The following is a 23,922-nucleotide window of genomic DNA, read 5'->3' on the forward strand; positions in this document are numbered from 1 at the left end:
AGGAACATGGTTTCAAAAAACCTACACCTCAAAAGGTCTTTCTCTTTGTCGTTATGGGAATTTTTCTGCTAATGTGAATGCCCCTGTTGATGAGATGAAATTCTCAACCCTTCAATGTATACATTGGCATTTAGTATTAAACATCACATTTTAGCCACACTGGTTACGAGGCCAGTGGTAGGACATTGTGAAATTGACTACCAAGTATGAGGAATTGTGGCAATGCCACGTGAAGAGTGTAGAAAATTCATGAATACTGATAATACAGAAAACAAAGAGGAGTAGCTTGTTGTGCAAATGTCTCTTAAAAGCATGTACACCTCATGACACATAAAGAAAAAAATATACAGAATATTCCATTACAAGTTCATGTATTTACAATTTGCACAACTGTACTATAGTATATTACATCATCACCGTACAGTGGTTTTGCACAAATAGGAACATAGTACTAGCTCTCAGATGAAAATTCTACAGAAGAGTTCAAATTGATTCTCTCCAACTTGTGACCTGCACAATTCCTTGAATACAGCAAAAATGCTTCTTGACTTACACTTCTCAACATAACCACAAAAACTGTCCTGTTGAATTTCATCAACTCACATTTACGGAGGACAATCAACTCAAATTCTCAATATCCTCTCATGTGGCTTCGCATATGGCTGATACAGCATATTGGGATATATTTTGTCACCAACAAAAATAAGATTTTGACCTGCAAAGATACTGCATGACATTCATTTTGCCTCACTGCAAACACATAACGTATTTCTCCTTAACCCCTTGAGGATGAGCTGATTTTGCAACAACACTCATTTCCAACTGACACCTGCCCAAGTATATTCGGGACTAGTCTTCAATAGGTTAATAATATGAGCATTATTGACATCACTTTCCTGTCTTCATTTTCTTTCCTTTTCTTCTTCTTCTTTGTGCTATTCGATCTTTGTCAAAGATCCCTCATTTCACATTCCAGATTATCTTTACATTACGCCAGTAGACAAACATGTATGTCAGGAATTTTGTGATTTTTTTTTGCCTGACTATGGACAACTACAATCCTCAGTGTAAATTTCATCAAATATGTCAGTAATTTTGTTTGCCAGTATGACAAAGATGAAAGAAAAAATGACAGAACCTCAGACTTCTGTCTACCCTTTTATAACCTTATTATTGATAGCTTTTGTCTTACAAGCATATTTTGACATTAAAGTTGTACATTGCATTCGATAGGACATTATCAGGGTGATTTTTTTTTCCCTTTGGTGACATGCGACGTCTCGTTCACACCGTCCCGAGTCTGATCATGATATCACTGCTCCGGTGGCCATCTGCCGCGAGCGGCCGAAAGAGTTTAACCTCTGACCCGCGACGTCCGTTTTAATGCCCTGGGCCTGGAGGGACGCCTGTTTCTCCCGACGCTTCTCCAGCTCCTTCCATCGGCTGTCCTCGTTCTTTTTCTGTCCCGAGTCATAAATCGATTTAAATGGGAAGAGATGAGAATAGGAATGATATCAAACCATCATTGGTTTTGTTTTGTTTTGTTTTTTACAGGTTTGCTGCAGAAATCATTACCTAGTCATCACTGAATTGGCACCTTCGAATTTCACTGCGTATCTTATTGTCGCCTGGCCGGCAGAAGGACCCTGGCATGAAATTTTGATGCCAAAATTGAATATTGGTTTGTGACATTTGACAAAGGTGTGAAATAACTTTGATATGATCTAACCATCATTTTGTACAGTTTAATTTTAGTGCACAAGCATTAGAGCCCTTCTGCTGGGCAGGCAATGTTATGTAGAAGAAAGATTACATAGAACTGGTTAAATTCATTAGATTTGCAATAAAATCAGAAAGAAAGTTTGTGAAAATTTCCCAATTTAAGTGAGAAACTGTAATTTAATCTTTCCAACTACAATGCTGATTACAGACTCAGCAAAGATTTAATAGTGATTAAAGGACACTTGAAAACTCTGCAGCGAAAAAACAACAACAAAAAACAACAAAAACACAATTGCTTATGAGCAACCAAAGAAATTTCAAATTTGCGAATGACCGAGTCCGGCCTGGTCAGAGTTACTATGCATGACTTCAGGATAGAGGACTTCAAAAACACTGTTTTATTCATCAACAGGGAAGCAATTGATGTAAAAATCAGTTTCATTCTGTTCCATACACCACAGTCATACTGTGGTTTGGGTGCTGCGTCTTCTTACTGTACTTTTATCACTAGTTCAAACAGAAAAGGAAGAAATAATAATGTTTTATAACAATGATGCCAGACAACTTAGGGAGCAAACCTTCTGAGCGGTGAGTTCCTTGGTGCGGCGGGCAGACTGCTTGGTGGGCGAGATCTTCATCTCCTCCGTCGCCTTCAGCCGCTCCTGCTTCCGCTGCTCCAGCCGAGCCTGGAGGTCTAGGAGCTTGGCATCCTTCAGCTCCTCCTTCTCTAGCTTAGCCTTGCGCTTGTTCTCCAACCTGGCGGAGGGCAAGGGGGGAGGGGGGGAGATTCAAAACATTACCCATGTGAGTGTGGCAAGAGGGTCACAGAGTTTAGGAAGGGAGGGAGACGAATTGAAGAGATTGAAAGATAAAAGGATACAACACGATTACAAACACTTTCAAGAGCATTATTGTTAAGTATTTGCTTTCAATATATCTGTATGTGTGTGTGTGTGTGTTTGTTGTTTTTTTGCTTCTCTTAAAAGAGTGCAGATGTTGAAATATATAGAAGTATCCAATGATTTCTCCAATTTGATCTATTTCTTATCTCACACACATTATGAGATGATATAAACATTAGTTAAGTCTGGAAGAGAAAAGCTTCCTGAAGATATAGATACAACCTGACAAAACAGCTGTGCCACATTCTTCATCCTGCACATCTAGTCATGCTCATTCCTCACAAAACAAAACGAAAAGTGAAGAAAATAGCATGCTAACTTTCAACAATTTCATTCACAACTGTCATAAAAATGATTATAAATTTGCCCCCATAAAACACAATAATGAGCTATACAAAAGGGAAACCATGCCTGATTAACATTTTCCCTCCTTCCCCGACGTATCCCACTCAAAGGCTCTGCAATCATGTGCCAAACGCTCCTCTGTCCTCCATATCTATCTCTGTCATGTATCACCCTCCATCTTTCCCATGACTCTCAACAAGTTCTCCTGTGGGGCCATCAAGCCATCTTCTGTTTTTCTTCTGTGGCCGTTCTCTCTCCCCTCCTTTACCTGGCATCTTCATTTCCAGCGTCTGCCCTCGACAAACGCTCCCTTCCTCTCTCTCATTTCTCCATGCCCAAACTGGGGACTACCCTAATTGATTGGTATTTCTACCACCCATGAAAGGAAGGAGTGCTGGAATGCACAAAAAAACTTAACTGACACGTTAAAGGCTAGAATCTTCCCACTATTCAACTTTAGGTAAGGTGAGGAGTGGATCTATGGCAAAACTGTTCTTCTAGCCCAATTCTTCATTTGATCTATTCTAGCCTTCATTCTATAACATTGGGTACTGAATACATGGCCACAGGAAATGTAAGGACTGACATTTGAACGGTGACTAAGTGTTACACTACATCAGTTCTTTAAAACAAGCTTTTTGCAGAGACTACCAGTGTGTCTTTCAATCTTGACATGATGATATACCTTAGGACTTTTAAAATTACTGTATCATTGTTTTGCTTTGTTTCTTGTTTTTGGTTTTGCAACTGATACATATATCAAGGTCAATTCACATCAGTGTATGAGAGAGGTAGAAAAAAAAAGATATCTTAAACCATCCTTTACTTCTAGGTTGACTGTTGATTTAGCTCTATCTCATACAGTATGATGGAAATTAAATCCTGCAGAAGAATCTCTACACACAGCCCATCTATGACAATCAAAGTTCAGAGACATGGTGACCCCAACGCCAAGAGAGACAAACAGGCTTCAACTTGACACTTATTACATCAAGTAAGAACACTCTGAAGGTCACACTGTGTTCCTGTGCAACTAAAGTGTGACTGTGGTGAAAGCTACCAACAGACAACCTTAGTCCCATGTAGGTATATGGGTGCAAAAAAAGAAAAAAGAAAATAATGATGATTGTGTACTGCACACTCGTGAAGCTCATTCCACTTTTCTTATGGCTGAAACATGATTGGTAACAGCATTTTTCATGATGTGAAAGAAATTGTCGGCACCAAGTCTGAACTGATCATATCAACTGATCATACATTGTTGCATGCATATGATAATACAAATAACTACTATTGATCAGACTGTTCTAAAAAAAAAAAGAAGAATCAAACATACATCAAGACATACGTCAGTCTATCTACATCTTTATCAATGACTATACTTTCACTAACTTTCTTTAGCTAAATTACCTAGTGACCATTGCTGACTGAATGAATTGAAATGAACTTAATGTAAAATGTCTAAACAGGTTGGACAAGCATGTTCCTGTAATAATGACTTCACATTGTGAAAAAGTGAAAAAAAAAGTGAAAACTGACAGAAAAACAAACAAACAAAAAAAGGTATGTAAAGGTAGCTACAGAAGAAAGGTATAGACCATGCACCGAAGACAATGTGACGAAAACTTGTGACCTTTCACCTCAATTTACCACAAGCTCAAGTGAACTTTGACCCGTGAGAGGTGTGCATGTCCACCACACCTACACCATGGCGCTTGCCATGCAAGATATGTCAACACTGAACTCTGGCCAATCTTGGTATAGTGATGACTAAAGTGGGTGCATGGCATAGAGAGAAAGACACCAAATCCCCTGCACCCAATGTCGATACTCACTCTGCGTTTTCTCGCTCCTGCTTCTTTCTTTATGGTGATGTTTCGCATTTAGGAGATAATTAGATATGCGCATGAAATACACATCAACCACACTCATCATCACATATCGATTGTTCCGGATGATACCTTGTTCATTTTTATTTTCATTCTCAGACTGCACTTCAAATTAAGAGTGAAGTTGAAAAATGTGACTACACTTGACTACAAAAAAAGCATTTTGATTGCAGAAACAAAAGTAAAATCTGCTTTGTCAATGCATCTGTTATCCTCCTGGCTGTAGACATTCAAACTAGATACTTTGGAATGTAATGATGACGACTCTTCCTCTCTCATAGAATTGATTTCGTTTGTCTTCCAAAAATTGGTAACATGTGGAATACATCAAGAGGAGCATTGAAGTAGCCAAACCATTTGATAGACAGCACAATGTAAGGGTTTTTGGAAGGGGAATAAATTAATGGCTGCTGGGAAAGGGGGAGGGGAGTGCTACATCACATCGTTACAAAGGAGATGGAGGAGGACTCACTTCATCGCAGCAAGGTGGCCCTCGGCGGCCCGGTGCTTGGAGATCTGCTGGAGTTTGTCCATCAGGAGCCGGTCCTTGGCCTCCTTGGCCCCCAGGATCTCGTCTCGCTTTGTCTCCCGCTCCTCCTCACGGGAAATCCTCATCAGCGACAGCCGCTCGTTCAGCTGCAGAAAGAAAGAACAAATTACATAACATCTCTAGTTTAGGGTGATTGAGAATGCCTGAATGGGCAGGAATGCTTTTCCCAATAAGTTGGAAAAACAACAGATCATATGACACCTCTAGTTTTATTGAGAATGCCTAAATAGGCAGGAATGTTTTTCCTCACATCATAGTGAAATGACACATTGAAATGCTCTTTACAACAGGCAAATACCCTTCATCTCTAATCTAGGTATGAAAAAGAAAAGTGACACATCGTAAGGAGCGTAAAATATTGAGAGGCGACAAATGTACAAATTGGCTTTAGAGGAAAAGGTAAACTTATTTTTCAGAGAAAACAGTAAAATTTTTACATTTTGGCATTGATTTTTACCTTAACCCTAAAAAGACTGGGAGGGGGGGGGGGGCCTAAAAGGCCCCCCCTCGACATTTCGCGCGATTACTCTGCAACACGCAATGCTCTCGCCGCGATGCTCTATGACTTTCTTCTTTCGAGTTTCCCGCACATTTTGACACCAAATTTGTGACGCCCGGGGGTACGGTTCTGAAGTTACATACTTTTTGTACATGCACGTGAGGCCGAAAATGGCTCAAAAATGTGATTTTGTGTACAAAGTCAATGAAAATTGAGTTTTTTCACATGGTTCATATAAATATGCTTATTTTTACTCTCAATGGCTAAAATTAATTTGTTTTAGGAGTATTACGCTTCAAAAAGTGTCTGCCACAAATTTTGTAAAAAAAACAACAAAAACAAAAGGTCGAAAAAACAAAGAGATACATAAGAAATTCATAAAACAATAAAATAAATAAGAAATTAATTTTGATACCAAATTTTTTTTCAAGTACGTTTGCTAAGAATGCCACAACGAATAATTAGACCAAAGATGAGCACTTTTGGAGCTTTATTTACTGATTTAGATCAAAGAGTCTGATTTCTCGCATAAATTAGCATAATTAATCAAAATAAAATAAAAAAAGACTATTTTGGAAAATTTAAATATACGATCTTGTAGATTACATAGCACACTACCATTGTGCAAATTTCCGCGGCGATCACGCAATCCACGGCCGAGATCTTAAGGGGGGGCCTAAAGGCCCCCCCAGTCTTTCGAGCTACCAAAATAGCCCAGTCTATTTAGGGTTAATACAGAAAGACATGTTCTGACAAAAATAACAGAAATCATTGCAAAAGACTGGTTAAAATTTCAGAAAAGAGGAATGCCCTGGTTTCTGATCTTTCAGTTTTGATCACAACAATAACCCTAAGATATCAATTCTGCACTTTCAGCACAAACAAAATAACAGTCATATATACATTCCATATGTGTGTTTGATAACAATATACCTCAGCAATCGACATCTCTGACAGGAGGGCGTGTCCTGCAGTAGCCGTCCAATCAATGAGCTTGTTTCGGTCCTTGGGCGCCGCCTCCAAGGCACGGATCTGTTGGATCAGGTCGATCTTTCTCCTCATTTCAGCCTCAGCCTGGATAATTTTGAAAAAATAAAGGGCAATGATAAGTTCAAATTCAAATTCAAATTCAAAGGTTTTATTTTCACTTCTTTCAACAGAATGTACAAAAAATATAGATTCGACATACGTTTGAAGGAATGATACATAGATAGCAAAGGATAACATTTGTCAATAATCATTACAAATTTAGGCATTTTTCATACAGACATATTTATACATTCTGCCAAAAAAAAGTGGAGGTACCCACTCAAAAGACTATGCTTGTACAACGTGGGCAGGGTTGCAAGTCTGCTGAATAATGCAGATGAAGTGATAAATTTGTGCCATAACAACTCTGAAAAAAGAAAAACTAAAAAGAACAGTGTCACTTGTTGTTGCAATGTGGGATATCATGTGAAACTGCAGGCAATGATAACAGCAGGCTATCCTCCTCACTAAGAACAAAGCCTTGCCTTTTTCGTTAACCCAGATTGTAGAATTGCATTCATTGTACCACAGACATCAAATACCTACACAATTGTCACGGAATTGGAGCACGGATTTCAGGGGTTTTCCATTTTGAGGAAAACCCCTTTCTCCTTAATAGATAAAAAGTCTTAATGTGCATGATGCCCCAGCATCTGAATCTTTATACTAACTAGTCACACATACTAAAGTGCTTCTTTTCCATTCCAACATACCTGGTATCAGACATAATATGTAGATCTTTTTTTTTTCCCACACATGCTGTTAGACTCAATCACCTCATGATACTTTCAATACATGTACTCAACTTGCAAAAACTTTGCTTGCTTATATACCTACATACTCTTTTGTCGGTAATGAGTCCACATAAAACACTATTTGCCAGTTAGTTGTGTGGAATCATATTCATTCTGTACAAAGACTCTGGTATTGGCTTTCTGCACTTTAAGAGAGTAACAGCATGTCTGCCACGGGGCTGTTATTCCCGTTTTGATAGAAATACATTGCTCCAAGAATGACTTCAAATAACTTGGTTACAATCCTTACCTCTTCCAGTGCCTGCCTGAGGAGTTCCTTGCTCTCACCACTGACTTCCTCAACTGTTTATTGAAAGAAATAAAGATATTGTCAAGTAAGATATGACAGAATATAGAAACATAACACACATATATTACAAATATTAAAAAAAAGAGCAATGATTACTAAGATGAAATATATGCCTGTTTTCCTTATCTTGATACCTTTTTATCCTTTGACTTACCTGCAAGATTGTATGGAGAGATGGGCATATACTGTATATATATATATATACATTTTGATTAAACAGCAAACTCTATGGTTCCATGAATAACATGAATAACCACACTCTGTAGAGGAATGAGCTGACCCTATACTGGAACTTTAAAATGTGATGTGATTGCCAATGTGCAATCTTTCATGAATCAAGTTTAAGGGTGTAATTTCTCAAACAGACGAATATGTTAGCCCTCTTCTGCTGATGAAAATCTACATCCACATTCTCTTTTCCTTTTTTTTTTTTTTTTGGGGGGGGGGGTAAATTAGACAAAACACAGAACAAAACAGAAATAGCTACATGCTATCCTTTTGCACCATGGTCAGCTTTCTACTGGCTCCCTAATAAAAACAGACAACCACAAAAGATGGTGGCCTACTGCTTTCTTCCTCACACCCTCACAGATTAAAAGCAATTAGAATGAACTTGAATTAATTTCAGAATAAAGAAGAAACAAGCTTTTGATAAATCTTCACCACTAAAATTTGTGCAAACAATCTAATCAATCATCCAGCACTTGAAAGATCATTACAAAGGAATATTACTTGGAAAACACACTGAATGTCACAGCATTCATGTCACAAACATGTGCTCTGGAAATAAATGGTAAAGGTACTGTTTACCATTGGGAGCAGTGATTTAATAATGTTCGAGATATCATATTTGATGCATATATGTAGGTCAGTTGTATAACAAAACATCCTACCATATAAAATTTTTGCAATGAAGCCTAAAATATAAGGAGATATCACTATTTTTCTCAATAAAGCAAAACTGTAGATGGTTTTAGTCTAGAAACATTTTTATTATAACTATTGTTCACATTTTGTATATTTAACATTACTTAACATTGATAACACTGATTCACATTTTTACATTGATTGTTTCTATCTCTAACTCACAGATTAAAGATGGGGTTTCATTTTATCTGGAAATGGTAAATAATGCCTTTAAAAGGACTCACCAATTTTCTTCTTGTACTCTTGAACTTTGACCTTGGCCTGCTTGGCATTCTGGTGGCCAGAGATGATGTCCTCCACCACCTGCTTCATCACCTCCTCCTCCTTCATCCTCCGATCCACATATTCTGCCATCATCTTCTCTGCCTGATGTGCGAAAGATAAAAAATTCATCAAAAAAAGTATCATACATGAAAGATTAACCTGCTGTTGACAGAATGCAGGATTTAATTGCTTGAATTCAAACACAGCGAAATGGAGCACTGTATTATACAGTTAACATGGTTGTCTCATTACAACCAACTTTGAAAAGCAACTGAACCATTATGCACGTAACAAAAGATATGGAAAAGCTCCATCACCTGTAAGCCTGAATCAAGAATCTGAATTAAAAAAAAAAAAATGCCTTTTGCTTCATCAGGCAACATTAATCACTTCTTGTATTGCACAGTTAAAGAATTATGCTGTCCCTGTATAAACTCTTCCTCAATGAGCAAGCAGCAAATGAAAAGTGAGATATCAATTTTAAGCACAGACCATGAAAGGCAGAAGCTCTCCATCTCCATCTTCATTAGCCTCTATCAGAGACTCCTGTTATACCAACATCCTCAGAATTGACAGTTTTCTTTCATCATATCAAAATTTTGAGGTAGCCAAAGAGTATAGCATAATCATACAGATAAATAAATACATGATAATTTGGGGACATGAATTTTTACTTCCTTGTAATAAAAATTGTGTTATAACCATATTTGTTATAATAACAGTGCACTGTAGCATAAAATTCATATCCCAACCTGGACAGATAGACTACTATCCATGGTTTATTGCCACTCAGGACTAAAGTCAGATGGTCTACTTCCCAGTTTGTCTAACACCACTATGGCTAAACTCATTTGTGACCCGCGACGACGGTTTTAGGCAAAAGTCACAAGACCAAATTCCCTCCTAGGCGGGGTACAAAGATTTTGACCATTATTTTTGTCGATTTTGTTTTTTTGCACAAATCGAATCTTTGATATGTTTTATACCTCTACACTAATTTTCGTAGCATAAGACTATGTTTTTCCTACCGAAAATGGAATCTTAAACACCCAATGTTGGATCGCACTCGTCAGTTTCGAGCTTCTTTCGAAAGCAGCGCTAATATGCCCAGTGTTGCTACGGCGCAGGGTCTCGCATGCGATTGGCTGATGCGTGGCACACATTTACATCGTTCGGCTTTCAGAGAAACGTCTCGCAGCGTTTCGGGAATGTTTTGTCCACGTGTGCATACATTATGCTCCATTGTTTTTGCTATAATAGATATGCTCGCTCTGTGGTGTATGCTCTTTGTTTGGCTTTCTATCCGAGCTTCTCTACCGCAATGTTTGACAACGGAAGTGAAACAAAAAATGAACGACAGCGCTAACTTCCAACGTGAAAACAGATACATGGGGAACATGGTTTAGTCACATCAGAGTCGCATATCACCACACAAATCGTGCAACATGCGATCGGAAACCCACCCGTCAATTGCAGCAATATAACATAATTGTGTGAAAAGAATTAAAACTTCTCATATTCTCGAAACTGATGTGTACTCGTAGTAAATACTATGACAGCAGGTTGACTCAAAAGACAGTAGATAAGAGGAAAGAGGCAGTCATAAATGACCAATATATTCAAATACTACATGTCAAGATTGCACCAAACTAACTAGTCATGTCTGTTTTTTTAAAATATAAAGAACACCACAGCACAATGGAACACATGCATGGCTTGAAAAGCAAAACAAAACAAGAGGCAGCGTGACCATTGCCAGCTCTAGCAATTTTTCTGCCTTCGAAAGGTCCCCAATGATATGAAGACAAATCAACCACAATTAAAACGCTATTTGTAAAGATATGGATACGGATTCCCCACCCGCTCCTGTTACGTGTTCACATGGGGCATGGTGTGTGGATGCCATTGATTAATGCGTGCACCATACACAACGTATACCATCAAGCTTGCAATTATCGTATCCGCCATCTTGAAAGACGTATTGGTATTAAACCCGAGCGGAACGCATTGTGTATTTCGGCTCCATACGCTGAGTTCCAAGGAAGGTGCCCGGGAAATTTGACTCTCTCAGTGAGCCAATCAGAAGGCGCCGTGGTTGCTAGAGGCGGAGCTTAATATCAATTGGCACCATTGTACAGATGGGTGATTCTCACCTCGCATCGCCGCTCGGACATTGTCTTTCAGAAAGAGGTGAATCTTCAAAGCCCGTTTTTTCCGCAATTTTGTCAAGCTAACGACTTAAAAAGTGCATTATATTTCTCTTTATATGCCCACGTACGGTGCCGGAGAATACAAGTGTTTTATATCAATGCAAAGCTTAGGACATGGGCAATGAGATTCAACGAAAAAATGAATTCTCAAAATTCCCGACTTTTGCCTGAAACCGTTGTCGCAGGTCACATTTGGTCTACTATCAATTCCATCCAATGCCCATTTGGTCTAATTCTCACATGGTCTAATGCCCAGTTTGGCTAATTATCATTTTGTGTAATGACCAAATGGTCTACTATTAATTCCATCTAATGCCCATTTGGTCTAATCCTCACATGGTCTAATGCCCAGTTTGGCTAATTATCGTTTTGTCTAATGACCAGATGGGCTAACTGCAATTTTGTCTCCTTGGGATTTTTTCCCATTAGGTCTAATAAACCGTGAGTATTAGATGAAATGGGCATATCCCATCTGGAAGTAGACCAACTGGAAATGAGGCCAAGTGGCAATTGGACTAAATGGTCATTAGATGAATTGGTTGTAAATGAAACAGGATGAGACCATGTGGGTTGAGACGGAATGACTATCAGACGAAGTGGGAGTAGACAAAGTGATAGATCACCCTATTCATCACTACCTACTCACCTCTTTCTTCATGACCTGAACCTTCTCCTTGTTGTCTTTGATGAGAGCCTGGCGGGCCAGGATGGCCTCCTCGTGACTCAGCTTGCCCTCCAGACGCCGCCGCTCGATCTCCGCCAGCTGCTCCTCCGTGTCCCTCTGCCGCATCGCTGTCTGCCAGTCCAGGAACTGGGAGGCATCCTTGGCTCCCGCCTCCAGCATCTCAAGTCTGGGAGGGAGAAGGGGAGGGGGGTAAATTAAGGCGCACTAGCATTCAAAGGGGGGGGGGGGGGAGATTCCCTCCATGTAAATTTTTCTGTGTCCCTGCGTTTCAGTTTCAGTTTCAATAAGTTTTATTTCTCTACTTGTATTTAAAAAAAAAATAAGTATGACAATATCAAACATATTATTCACAAGTCATGAAAATATAAACAAGAGTTCACATTACAAATATAATCATACGAAATAATACATATACTCCATAGCAAATCTTTAAATACAGGTGGAAGAGACCATTATCAATAAGCGAATCGCTTGACTTGGACAACGGCCTCTAAACATTGTGTGTACAACACTTAAGAGGTTTTCTGTGCCAATGGGCAATGAAACCACACACAAAGGGTTAAGGAGCTGCCAGGAAGAGGCATAGATTGAATCTGCCATCTCACATTTACAAAGAAAAAAAATTCACACAAAGGAGGATGTTATCCATTAAAAGGAAGCAATTATATTAAACGCATCATTGTCGGAGGGAAAGGTGCATCAAAATGTCAATATTGCAGAGGAATTCACTCAAGTCTAGGAGAAAAATGCTACATCCCAATGATTCCATAAAAACAAAATGCAGCTCTAGGTTAACTCCAATAGACAAGGCAACATCAAACAAACTAAAGGCTAAAAGTTAGTTCAAATCAAACATTAAAATTTGCATATGTTTTGAAGACCCTGCAATATTGGTTACAATTGCTTGGCAAATTAGATTAGGTGATGATGTCACTATTAACTCACAAGCTTCATTCTGTCCTGCACACAAATCATTTTTCATTCGTAGAGCGAAGCAGAAAAAGATCAATTTATATCCTTGGCACTGAATTATTATTGTACAGTTGTAATAACTCAGCACTGGTGGTTGTACCAGAGGGAAGGGGGGGGGGGGGGGGGGGAAGGGTGCCTTCATTACATGACTGCCAAAAATGTGTTCTCCACAAACAGTGTGATAATCAAGAGGCGGCACAAAACTTCTGCTGTCAGAGACTGTAACAGGTGAGATGAACTATGAAAAGGGAGGGGTGGGGGGATCCCAGAACATCGCAGAAAAGTTTCTGGATCCTCACTTCCTCATCTCATCCTCCTCCTTCTTCTGGTAGAGCTGGCCCTCCCTCAAGATGGCTGCCACGTTGAGCTTGATGGGGACGTTGCTGGTGACGGACTGGGGCGGCTTCCTGGCCTTGACCTTGTTGAACTGCAGCTTGCTCTCCTCCTCCTGGAGGATGGCCGCCTGCCGCACCCGGGTCTTCTCCGACTTCTCCGTGTTGGCGCACGAGAACTGGGACTTGGCCGCGGTCAGCAGGGTTTCCTGAAGAGAAACAGATCAGAGGAGATGATGAATACCAATGCGTGAATCATATGGGTCGGTCACCAAGTGTTGTCAAGCTCATGGCAAGGCTACTTGTGGCCTCTTGTAGACCTTCCAACCTTTCTCACTGAAAAACATTGGGATGATTTGGCTCAAGAGTAGGAAAGAAAGAGCAGCTCCAGGTCTGCCAACATTCCCACATCAAAATCAGGGCGATTCCACACAGCAAACAAGGAGATATACTGTGTGTTACATTCATTTCAATGGGCAAAAATAATTCACAAATCAGGGAGATTTTGATATTCTCTTATTTAGACATGAACAGATTTTGACATTTCCAGGGAGACTCCTGCAGAATCAGGGAGACTTGGCAGCTCTGCAGTTCCCATGGGATGATGATGACCAGCATTTATAAGATTAGCCATTTATCTGTAGAACATTCAAGTGCATCATAGGAGTGTCTAATAAAATCATCAAGCAAAATAGGATATTCCTATTGGAACAAGAGCTGGGAATGGAGGAAATTCAGATTCTTTCCTCAAAATTCAGAATGGTTGGGAGATCTGCTTTTGTGTCAAAATTTCGCATCATAAATGATTTCAAGTATTTATGAGAAGTACATGTATTTACCACTTGTGAAATATATATTCTGGGTACTGTTTATGCCAAATATTTTGCAAGATTCTTATTTTCGGGAATTTTGCAAGTTGGGAGCTATTAGCGAATTTAAAAACACACTAAAAATGTGAACTCTGATCCCGACATGAATGTAATGTGCACACATGCAATTCTCTGTTCAGTACTACTGTACACCACAATCGCGAATGTAACCACTCGCGAATTTGTCGGGGAGTCCCATTTCTCAAAAAATTAGACTCGCTAAATATACGGAGTATACAGTATGTGTTCGTACATGTAAAAATCAAGATTGACAACGGCGAGTCAACTCACCTCAGCTCGTTTCCTATTCCTCTCCTTGGCCTCCTGAACTAGGCTGTCCTCTCTGGGACCGATATATGTCGACTTTGGAACCTGGGCAGAGAATACAAAGGAATCAGTATGAAATAAAAATTTTGTCTCTTCACAAACTCACATGCTTTGTTGCAAAACTACTTGTACAATCTGTTCAGTACAAGAGAGTGTTCTCATATCTACTCATATTTTCATAACTTTAATCTGTAATTTGATTGCTGATTCCATCTTTGATTCAGTTCATCTCCCCCCCCCCCCCCCCCCCCCCCCCCATGGTGATGTACGAATCATCTCTATGAAGTCACTGTTTAAGCTTACATGAGATAAACACAAAATATTGCTCTTACTGTTTCTTATGCAATGTCAAAAAAGACAGGCATTATACAATGTTATGGTCATTTACTACTTATATCCAGTGGCGGTCCAGATGGAGGGATAATCATTTTTTTTTTCTCCCTCTCCCTCTTGTTTTGGTATGGAACTCACCGGCTTTGACTTTTTGACCTTTGGGATGACTTCTGGTACTGGAACACTCCTCGGCCGTGGCTGAGTTAGATTAAATGGCTTAATATCTAGAATCAAAGACAAGTATAGATCAAAGAAGTGAGTGGACTTGCATAATGTATGTATCTGTGCAAATCAAACTTGCCTTGCCATTTCTGTGAATGATTAAACAAAGCATGGTTGTTAGTCTGTAAACGCATTATATCAATAATATTAGTTGCAACCACATATTTAAATTGGTGGTGGTGATGACATCATTGGCTCACAAGTCTCCCACTGAACTGTGCACAAATCTTGACTAAATTTCCTGCTTTGAAATGAGACCAAGAGGAATAAGATGTATGCTACCTCTCAAATTTGTGTAGTCTTGTAATAACTTCACTATGAGGGAGAGACGGGTTGCAGTTCCCAACAATCAACAACAACAAAAAACCCCACATGACTTTGATGGTGTTTTTCTGTACAAACCAATGGGAAAACTGTAAGGCAATTTTTGTGTACCAACCAATGGGAGAGGTGTGAGGTGCAACATGATCACCTCTTTCAGTTGCATATATTCAGAAAAAAAAAGTGAAATTTGACATTTTTATACTTTCTTGTGTTATGTCCACTTTTGAAAAGACTTCTCTCATTCTGTTTGTCTGATTTTACTCTACTGTAAAACCAGAAATTTTTGTGAGCATTTTGATTTTGCAAATTTAAAACCCGCTTACGGTGAATGAAAGCCTGGCCTTCCTTTCACTGTAAACGCGCAAAAGGCCACATGTGGTACCAAAAACGGCCGCACATTTGGCCAAGCTCTGGAGGTAGTCTCGGGCTCGGCCTGGCCTTTTCTCACTGTAAACGCAAGCTGGGCCAAATGCGGTACCAAATTGCGATCGGTGCCCTCCCAGTAATAATCGTTTGTTTACAAGCAGAGCGCCACTACGACAAAATATTGAAAGGTTTGAATTAAAAGCCTGGGTTGAGCCCTCCACTGTAAGTGGGCAGAATTGCGAGTACCGCAACTGAGGCCAGACTCGGCCCAGCCCTGCACTGTAAACGGGGTCTCAGTGACAGCCAAGATTGACAAAATTAAAGTGCACACGAAAGTTTTTGAATACACTTAAATGCCTGAGATGCCAGAGGCAATTCGCAAAAATTTTACGCCGAGAAAAAAGGTGTCACCTCCAATTGAAAACAAAACAAAACGTCATGCCGCACATATTTCTTGCTTTACAGCATTTATCAACCCTTAAATACAGTTCCTTGTTTGTCAATTGTCACACACACTGGAGTGCTTTCTTTGCATAATGGCAAAAATGTCTGGAAACAGATGTCTGGCATTGTTAATGAATGGAGATTACCTAATCCCCTTAATCCCTATTGTGTCACCATGGCCATCCTGTTGGACTGAGGCACATTGCTACACCTGAGTGGGCTTGCTAACTTTACAATTAGGTCAAATTTGGATGGAGGACTGAATGCTGACAAAAGAGCTTGGCAAGTTAAAGGTGCATGGTCCCGTTGTTTTAGTCAAATGCGTACGCGGGCGCACGGTGCAAGTTTCCTATAGAGACCTACGCTATTGACTCCTCTTTAGCGCTTACACTTTGGCCCACTTTCCCGAGTCCGAAGAAGTCCGATTCACTGTAGCCAGTGGTCGGATCACAGTTCGGCTCATGATTCGGCTGAGAAGAATGACAGCTTTAGCAAACTTCTTTTGTGATGTCATAACAACAAGCACATATGCACGCACCCTGGCATTACTACAGACTGCGCGATGCGCAGAGAAGACAACAAAGGCAACATTACTTAGCAACACCTACGCACTTTACTCTTGATGACAGCTCAACTTCGGTAATCTTCGTATCAATGCTTGCGGTGATCGGCAGTATCATCAACAGCACCCTCTACACTACCGGGACTATGCCCCTTTAAAGTAGAGTGCTTGACACGTAAACAGTTGAAGTAAGTGAGAACATGGTGTAGAATTAGCACTTAAAAATCATCCTACACTCACCTGTTGGCGTCTTTGTTTTCTGTCGGGTTGCTGATTTGTTGGCAAGCTTGTCTGCCAGTTGCTCCACCAATTCTCCTATCTCGGGTAGCCATCTTGAATATGAACAATAAAAAATGGTTGTTCATTGATTCAAGGAAAGAAAGAGAGCATGACATTACACTTTAATTCTCATACAACCTGAATTTTGCATAGATATATTACAAACTCAAAATGGATGACTGATGATCACCAGAAAGATCAATCACAGAAAGTATTATTCAAAGTCTATCTCCATCAAGCGCATACAATGAAACACAATATATACATGAAGTAGCATCATCCTATTGACTAAACGAGGCCTTCACAAATGATTGCAAGCATTAACGGAACTGCAAAGTTTTTCTAACGCTTTTTTTTTTGCACTTACATGTAGAAGGACAAGAGGAAACGGATAATACGACTAGCATATACTAATGCTAGATTTTACATCATTATTGATTTCATGAAATGCTCCACTCTGCGATTGAAAGTCAAGAAGCTCACCTTAAAATTGGTGAGACTAGTTCCACTTGAACGTAGCTACTCTCATATATCTTGGTCCACTCATCTTTCATCCATGTTGTGAGGTATGTCTCGTTGAAGCTGAATGCAAGGAACTGTGAAAACAAACCAAATGCTATGACTTTAGCATGTTGTATCTTATAACTTTGTAGCACGATATGAAAAAAACTAGATATATCGCTACGGCGACTGATATGCCTCCGCTATAATGCATGGTTCTCCTAATAGGTCTATAGTACAATGTCTTGACAATGTGTGATGACAGTTTCACACAATTGGCAAAATATTAAAATGACAGGCTTGCCACAAATGTGCTGAATGTTCACTTTCCTAGAACTAGGTTCAATTGGATGAGTGATTAAAATGTCAGAGTGCAGGTATTTGGAGAACTGATGATTTTTACTTGACTTTTGACCCTTTTATAAGTTTATGCATTACGTAATTTTCAAGGTATTGAGGAAAAGTATAATTTCAATATCAAATGGGAAAATAGCATTATCTAAACCTGGCCTTTGACCTTTGACCTCACAGTTCCAAAGAGAATCACTGTTAGGTTGAACATGCATAAATATGTAAGTTTCATGATGATACCTTGAGTTACTTTTGAGATATGGAGGAAAAAGTGCAATTCAGCACTTTCACTTGACCTTGGACCTTTTGACCTTTGACCTTTTGGCAAGAAACTTCCCACAGAATATATATCGGGTAATACATGCATACATCAAGTAAAAAAAAAAAAAAAACCTTCAGGCATTGCATAAATATAAGGAAAGTAGTGATATTTTGAGGAGTTGACCTTGACCTTTGAACCATGACCCCCAACTTCCCTAGATAATCACTGCCCATTGGAACAAGCATATATACTAAGTTCCATGAAGATACCTTGAACCATTTGCGAGATATGGAGAACTAGACATATCGCTACGGCTACTGATATGCCTCCGCCATAATGCATGGTTCTCCTAATAGGTCTATAGTACAATGTCTTGACAATGTGTGATGACAGTTTCACACAACTGGCAAAATATTAAAAGGACAGGTTTGACACAAATGTGCTGAATGTTCACTTTCCTAGAACTAGGTTCAATTGGATGAATGATTAAAATGTCAGAGTGCAGGTATTTGGGGAACTGATGATTTTTACTTGACTTTTGACCCTTTTATAAGTTTATGCATTGAGTAATTTTCAAGGTATTGAGGAAAAGTATAATTTCAGTATCAAATGGGAAAATAGCATTATCTAAACCTGGCCTTTGACCTTTGACCTCACAGTTCCAAAGAGAATCACTGTTAGGTTGAACATGCATAAATATGTAAGTTTCATGATGATACCTGGAGTTACTTTCGAGATATGGAGGAAAAAGTGCAATTTAGCACTTTCACTTGACCTTTGACCTTTTGGCAAGAAACTTCCCCAAAAATATATATTGGGTAATACATGCCACACATCAAGTTTAAAAAAAAAAAAAACCTTCAGGCATATTGCATTCTAAGGAAAGTAGTGATATTTTGAGGAGTTGACCTTGACCTTTGACCCCCTGACCTTTGACCCACGACCCCAACTTCCCTAGATAATCACTGCCCATCAGTACAAGCATATATACTAAGTTCCATGAAGATACCTTGAACCATTTGCGAGATATGGAGAAAAACATGAAATTTCAATTTTTTTTTTCACAAAATAAACTGTGACCTTTGACCTTTGACCCTGTGACCCTAAAATCCACACAAAGTATTATCCCCCAAGGATATACCCTCATACCAAGTTTGATGTAAAACCACCACACGGTTCTTGAGATATCGACAAAAACAAAACGGGACGGACGGACGTACGGACGTACGGACGTACGGACGGACGGACGGACGGACGGACGGACGGACGGACGACCCGAAAACATAATGCCTCCGGCCACTTCGTTGCGGAGGCATAAAAACATGAATTTTCAACCTTTTTTTTCACAAAATAACCTGTGACCTTTGACCTTTGACCCCGTGACCCTAAAATCCAAACAAAGTATTATCCCCCCAGGATATACCCTCATACCAAGTTTGATGTAAAACCACCACACGGTTCTTGAGATATCGACAAAAACAAAACGGGACGGACGTACGGACGGACGTACGGACGGACGTACGGACGGACGGATGACCCGAAAACATAATGCCTCCGGCCACTTCGTTGGCGGAGGCATAAAAAATCATTGTGAGTTTTAAAACACAGAAAATCAAATGAAGTACTAACATAGAACAACTATGATTAACAAATGCTCTGTACCAGGATGAAATGAATATCTTGCTGATGAAATTATATCTAGCCTTTCCAAAGTGCATGATATAAAATTTGATAAAAATATACTTTATATCATCCTTATAAGGTAATTCAGTAATACTGTCCGGGCCATGTTAGATTTGTAGTTGACCAGACAAAGTATGCCCTCCAGAATGTAGAAATTGTGATATGTTTGATAATCCATAAAGGATAGTAATCAGCACACATATTTTAATATGTAAAATTGTTTCTGGGCTACTTGGTACCCATTTTAAACTTCTTGTGAGAGAGCTGCAATGTGAATTGATGTACTTATTCTCTTTACTGTAAAAGTGGATATTTTTGCGTGAGTATTCTTTTTTTTGTGTGCTCAGCTGGGGAAGACGAGTTTCAAATGTTTCTAATTCCACAGAATCAAGACATCAACTATTGAAATATATGGCAAGCAAAAATAATTGTGTGCTTTTATTTTCACGCTAGATGCTGGTTGTGTGAAATGCACAAAAATTTCAACACCGCAAAATTTTTCATTTTTAGGGTAAATGAATTGCCACACTATAATCAGGCCTAACTGCTATTTTACAACCATCATTTTTGGGTCATATTTCATGTTATGAATGAAATAATTGTCTTAACGAGATTGTATTTAGAAATAGGAAAAGCACACAAAAACACTTCCTGCTGCTAAAGCAGACATATTCTCTAACTTCTGTTGTATGTTTTCTGAGCATGTTCATTGCCTCTATAGATTTTCTTGTAAAATTGAAGCAGCAACTGGTAAATATCGACTACAGAATACACAAGATTAAAGTCTTACCTTATGCATTTTGTTGACATCTTGTGATCTGATGAATTTTCTAAAATTTGCCATCCCCAACTCATCAAGTCTGTACAGTGCTAGGTAGCATAAAACTGCAAAGAACAAATAAAAGCAGATGTCAGCATGATACTGAAAAAAAATTCACAGAAAAACAACAGAATACATGACAAAATCATTTGGTTCAAGCAACAACAGAAAAAGAAAGTCAAATGTTGCTTTGATAAAATCAAAGCAATACAATGAAAATCAACTCTGCTGCCAGGAATAAAATACAAACAATCCCAGGACCTAGAATATGGATTTAACACCTACAGTAAAATGATGACAAAATGTCAAATTGCCACTGCAATGAAGATGCTAAAATTGTAAGAACACTTATTCAGCATACTTTGTTTGTATGGTTCCTTGTTTCTCGGTGAGGGTGTTTAATGGCTTACTGTCTATGGTATTGACGGGGCTGTTGGGTATAACGTGAATGCAGATGAGACACAGAGGTACAGTTATTGCTCTTAATTCATTATGATGTGATCATTTCAGAATTTTCCGGAATATAGAAACAACTACACTAACATGCTGGCTCACCTGTGTAGAGATTTTTGTCGGCGCGGAGACAGTTTCTGCCATCCCGGACATAAAACGCCTTGACTACCACCTCCATGATCCGGCCGTGTCGGACACAGCCCGCAAAGACCTCTGTGATGAAAGACTGCTCATTTTCTCCAAGCTCATCCTGCATGAATACAAACCAAGGAGGAAGACATAAAGCAATGACAGACAAAACAGAGCCAGCTGAGATTGTAGACCTCTTCAAGAACATAAGGCAGGCGAATGTATGCTTTGAGACCTAAATTTCTAGGGAAGGAATTCATCCAGCTGGGGGGGGGGGGGGTGATATCAAACTTCAAACAGCCTTCAAGAATATGTATTTGAAGGCAGTCATTTGGCAAGAACCCTCCGACTCAAAGAGCACTAAATCTTACTGATCCAAGCTAATCACATATTCAGATTCTTTCAACAACAGTACATACATGTAGCTCAGACACATGTAGAAAAAGAAAGGGAAAAAGTTTGCGGAGTCTCTACTTCATAAAATAGGTTTACAAAGATAAAATGAATATCATTTTAAAACAAACCACACCACAGATATGGGACGTCTAGTACTGCATTTTAAATTCTCTCACTGCCTTGATGCCGATTTATAGTAATTATCATTTTGAGTGATATGAGCCTATGTCTATTACATCTAGATGACATTGCATTTAGATGGTGACTACTTGTGGTATGGTAGGTGTCTAAAGACAATGACACTGTACATTAAAACTGACACTCCTCTTTTTATAGCACTAAGCATCAAGAACAAAACTGCATGCATGGGAATATGCGCAAAGTGAGTGAAATGAGGTAAAAACAAGCAATCATTTGCTCTAATATCAAAACATTACAGAAAAAAAAAATTTAAAAACATAGAAAATAGCAAAACAATGATTACCTGATACATGCATGTTGGAAACATATACATGCACTTCATAGGTAATGGCAATAGAGGGCGGGGTTGTTGGTTTCAAAATACAGTGCAACTGAGTACAGAAAGCCAATGGCAATGCCCTACATGCTCGGGTTCAAAGCCACTATCTTGTAGTTGTAGTGTGTAAAATCTACCTCAAATCTCTAGATGTGAATTGAGGTAAATTTTACACACTAAAAGACACACTTTAGTAAAAGATATATGAATACGCCATTGTGAATATAGAGTATTTTCTCCACATGTGAGTAAAATGTCAGGCAAATTGTGAGATATTTTCAGTTTCTATAAAACAATAAATACTCAAATAGAAAAACATCATGGTTTGAACAGTTTGTATTTCATATTAAAGACAAATTTTCAAGAGCATTAAGACACCCGACCAGACTTGAACATCTTACACTTTGTCTATATTCTACACTAAACTACAGGGATATGCTACAAATTGTACAGCTGTTGAGCTAGTCATCAACATTTTAATATCTAACATCAAGCCATTAACTAACTAACGTTAGACTGAATATTTACACTGATACAGATAGTGATACACAGCTCCGCACGGCGTCTGGTTGGGCTAGCCATTAACTCACCTCATGGGCCGTCAGGTATCTGTTGACATGCTGGTCGACACCAAAAGCTGTAGGATCAAAACTGTCCAGGATGGTCACACAGTGACTAAGTAGGGCAGCGTGGTTGTTCATCTTCTGCTTTAAGTTTGTTCCCAATGTCTAGAAGTCTATTTGTATCTGAGGAGAAAATGTGAAATTCGAGACAATGCACCATTTCAAGGCTGTGGGACTACACCACTCATTTGTTCACGAAGCACTGAACAAACATAGCAACGGGTAATATTTTTATATTCTATGGCTTATATACAATCTTATCGTTATCTAACACATATTATACATGAAGGATATATCGACACAAACTGACATCACAAACATCTGATTATTTGACTACGGATATCGAAAAGAATTCCGAATTCTAGGCACATATTCTCACCCTCTCGACCGATTTCAGCAATTTTGTTTACCCGAGCAACAATACGCCCTCTGCGTCAGAAGTAGAGATAGTAAAAATGTAAACATTCGATTTTCGCGCAATTAAAGTCTTACTTTAAAAATGATTTTGAACGTTAAATGGGAAACATTTGTTCTTTGATGACGCACTGGCACCAGTAAGTATATCACCTCCGATTATTCATGTCCTATTGATTCTGAATGATAGTTGCAAACATTCAAAAAGAATCGAGGTTTTTCAACAGGTCCGAGGAGCACACTCACTGCTTGCAGCTTAGTCCTATGTCATGATGTGTTCATTTTTGTGAAAGGATGTGAAAGCATGCCGCGACTACTGCGAGCGCGAGTTGCCCATGTGCCATAGTGCCAGATCTAATTACACTATATGGAGAGATTAATGGCCTACTCCCATTTACCACCAGAATATCCATTTAATTTGATCCATGCTGAACTCATTTACCTAAAAATAAATAAATGAATAAATGAATGAATAAAATAAATAAATAAATGTTTCGTAGCAATTTGATTTGGTGTACTATACATACACAAGTGATACATTAGTTTGCAACCTTTTTTTAGAACAGGCCCGGCCCAATGCTTTGACATGTTGAGTACTAACTACACGCAGCCGCTGT

The 23,922-nt window shown here is 39.0% G+C and overlaps 1 protein-coding gene across 1 annotated transcript; it reads right to left on the reverse strand.

The window, feature by feature from the left end:
* Positions 1 to 1,304: 1,304 nt before the first annotated feature.
* Positions 1,305 to 22,969, reverse strand: LOC139739796 (cilia- and flagella-associated protein 99-like). The gene is made up of 15 exons (XM_071650390.1): positions 22,859 to 22,969; positions 21,329 to 21,470; positions 20,744 to 20,838; positions 17,640 to 17,752; positions 17,118 to 17,209; positions 15,098 to 15,183; positions 14,591 to 14,671; positions 13,398 to 13,639; positions 12,088 to 12,292; positions 9,192 to 9,333; positions 7,981 to 8,033; positions 6,841 to 6,981; positions 5,331 to 5,494; positions 2,301 to 2,478; positions 1,305 to 1,460 (listed from the first exon to the last, which is right to left on the reverse strand). Exons 1-15 carry the CDS (start codon positions 22,967 to 22,969, stop codon positions 1,305 to 1,307), a joined length of 2,001 nt encoding a protein of 666 aa, XP_071506491.1.
* Between the last annotated feature and the right edge of the window lie 953 nt (positions 22,970 to 23,922).

The sequence above is a fragment of the Diadema antillarum genome, unplaced genomic scaffold, assembly GCF_040938485.1.
Source record: "Diadema antillarum isolate AM-2024a unplaced genomic scaffold, OU_Dant_1.0 seq00000819_RagTag, whole genome shotgun sequence".
NCBI lineage: Eukaryota > Metazoa > Echinodermata > Echinoidea > Diadematoida > Diadematidae > Diadema > Diadema antillarum.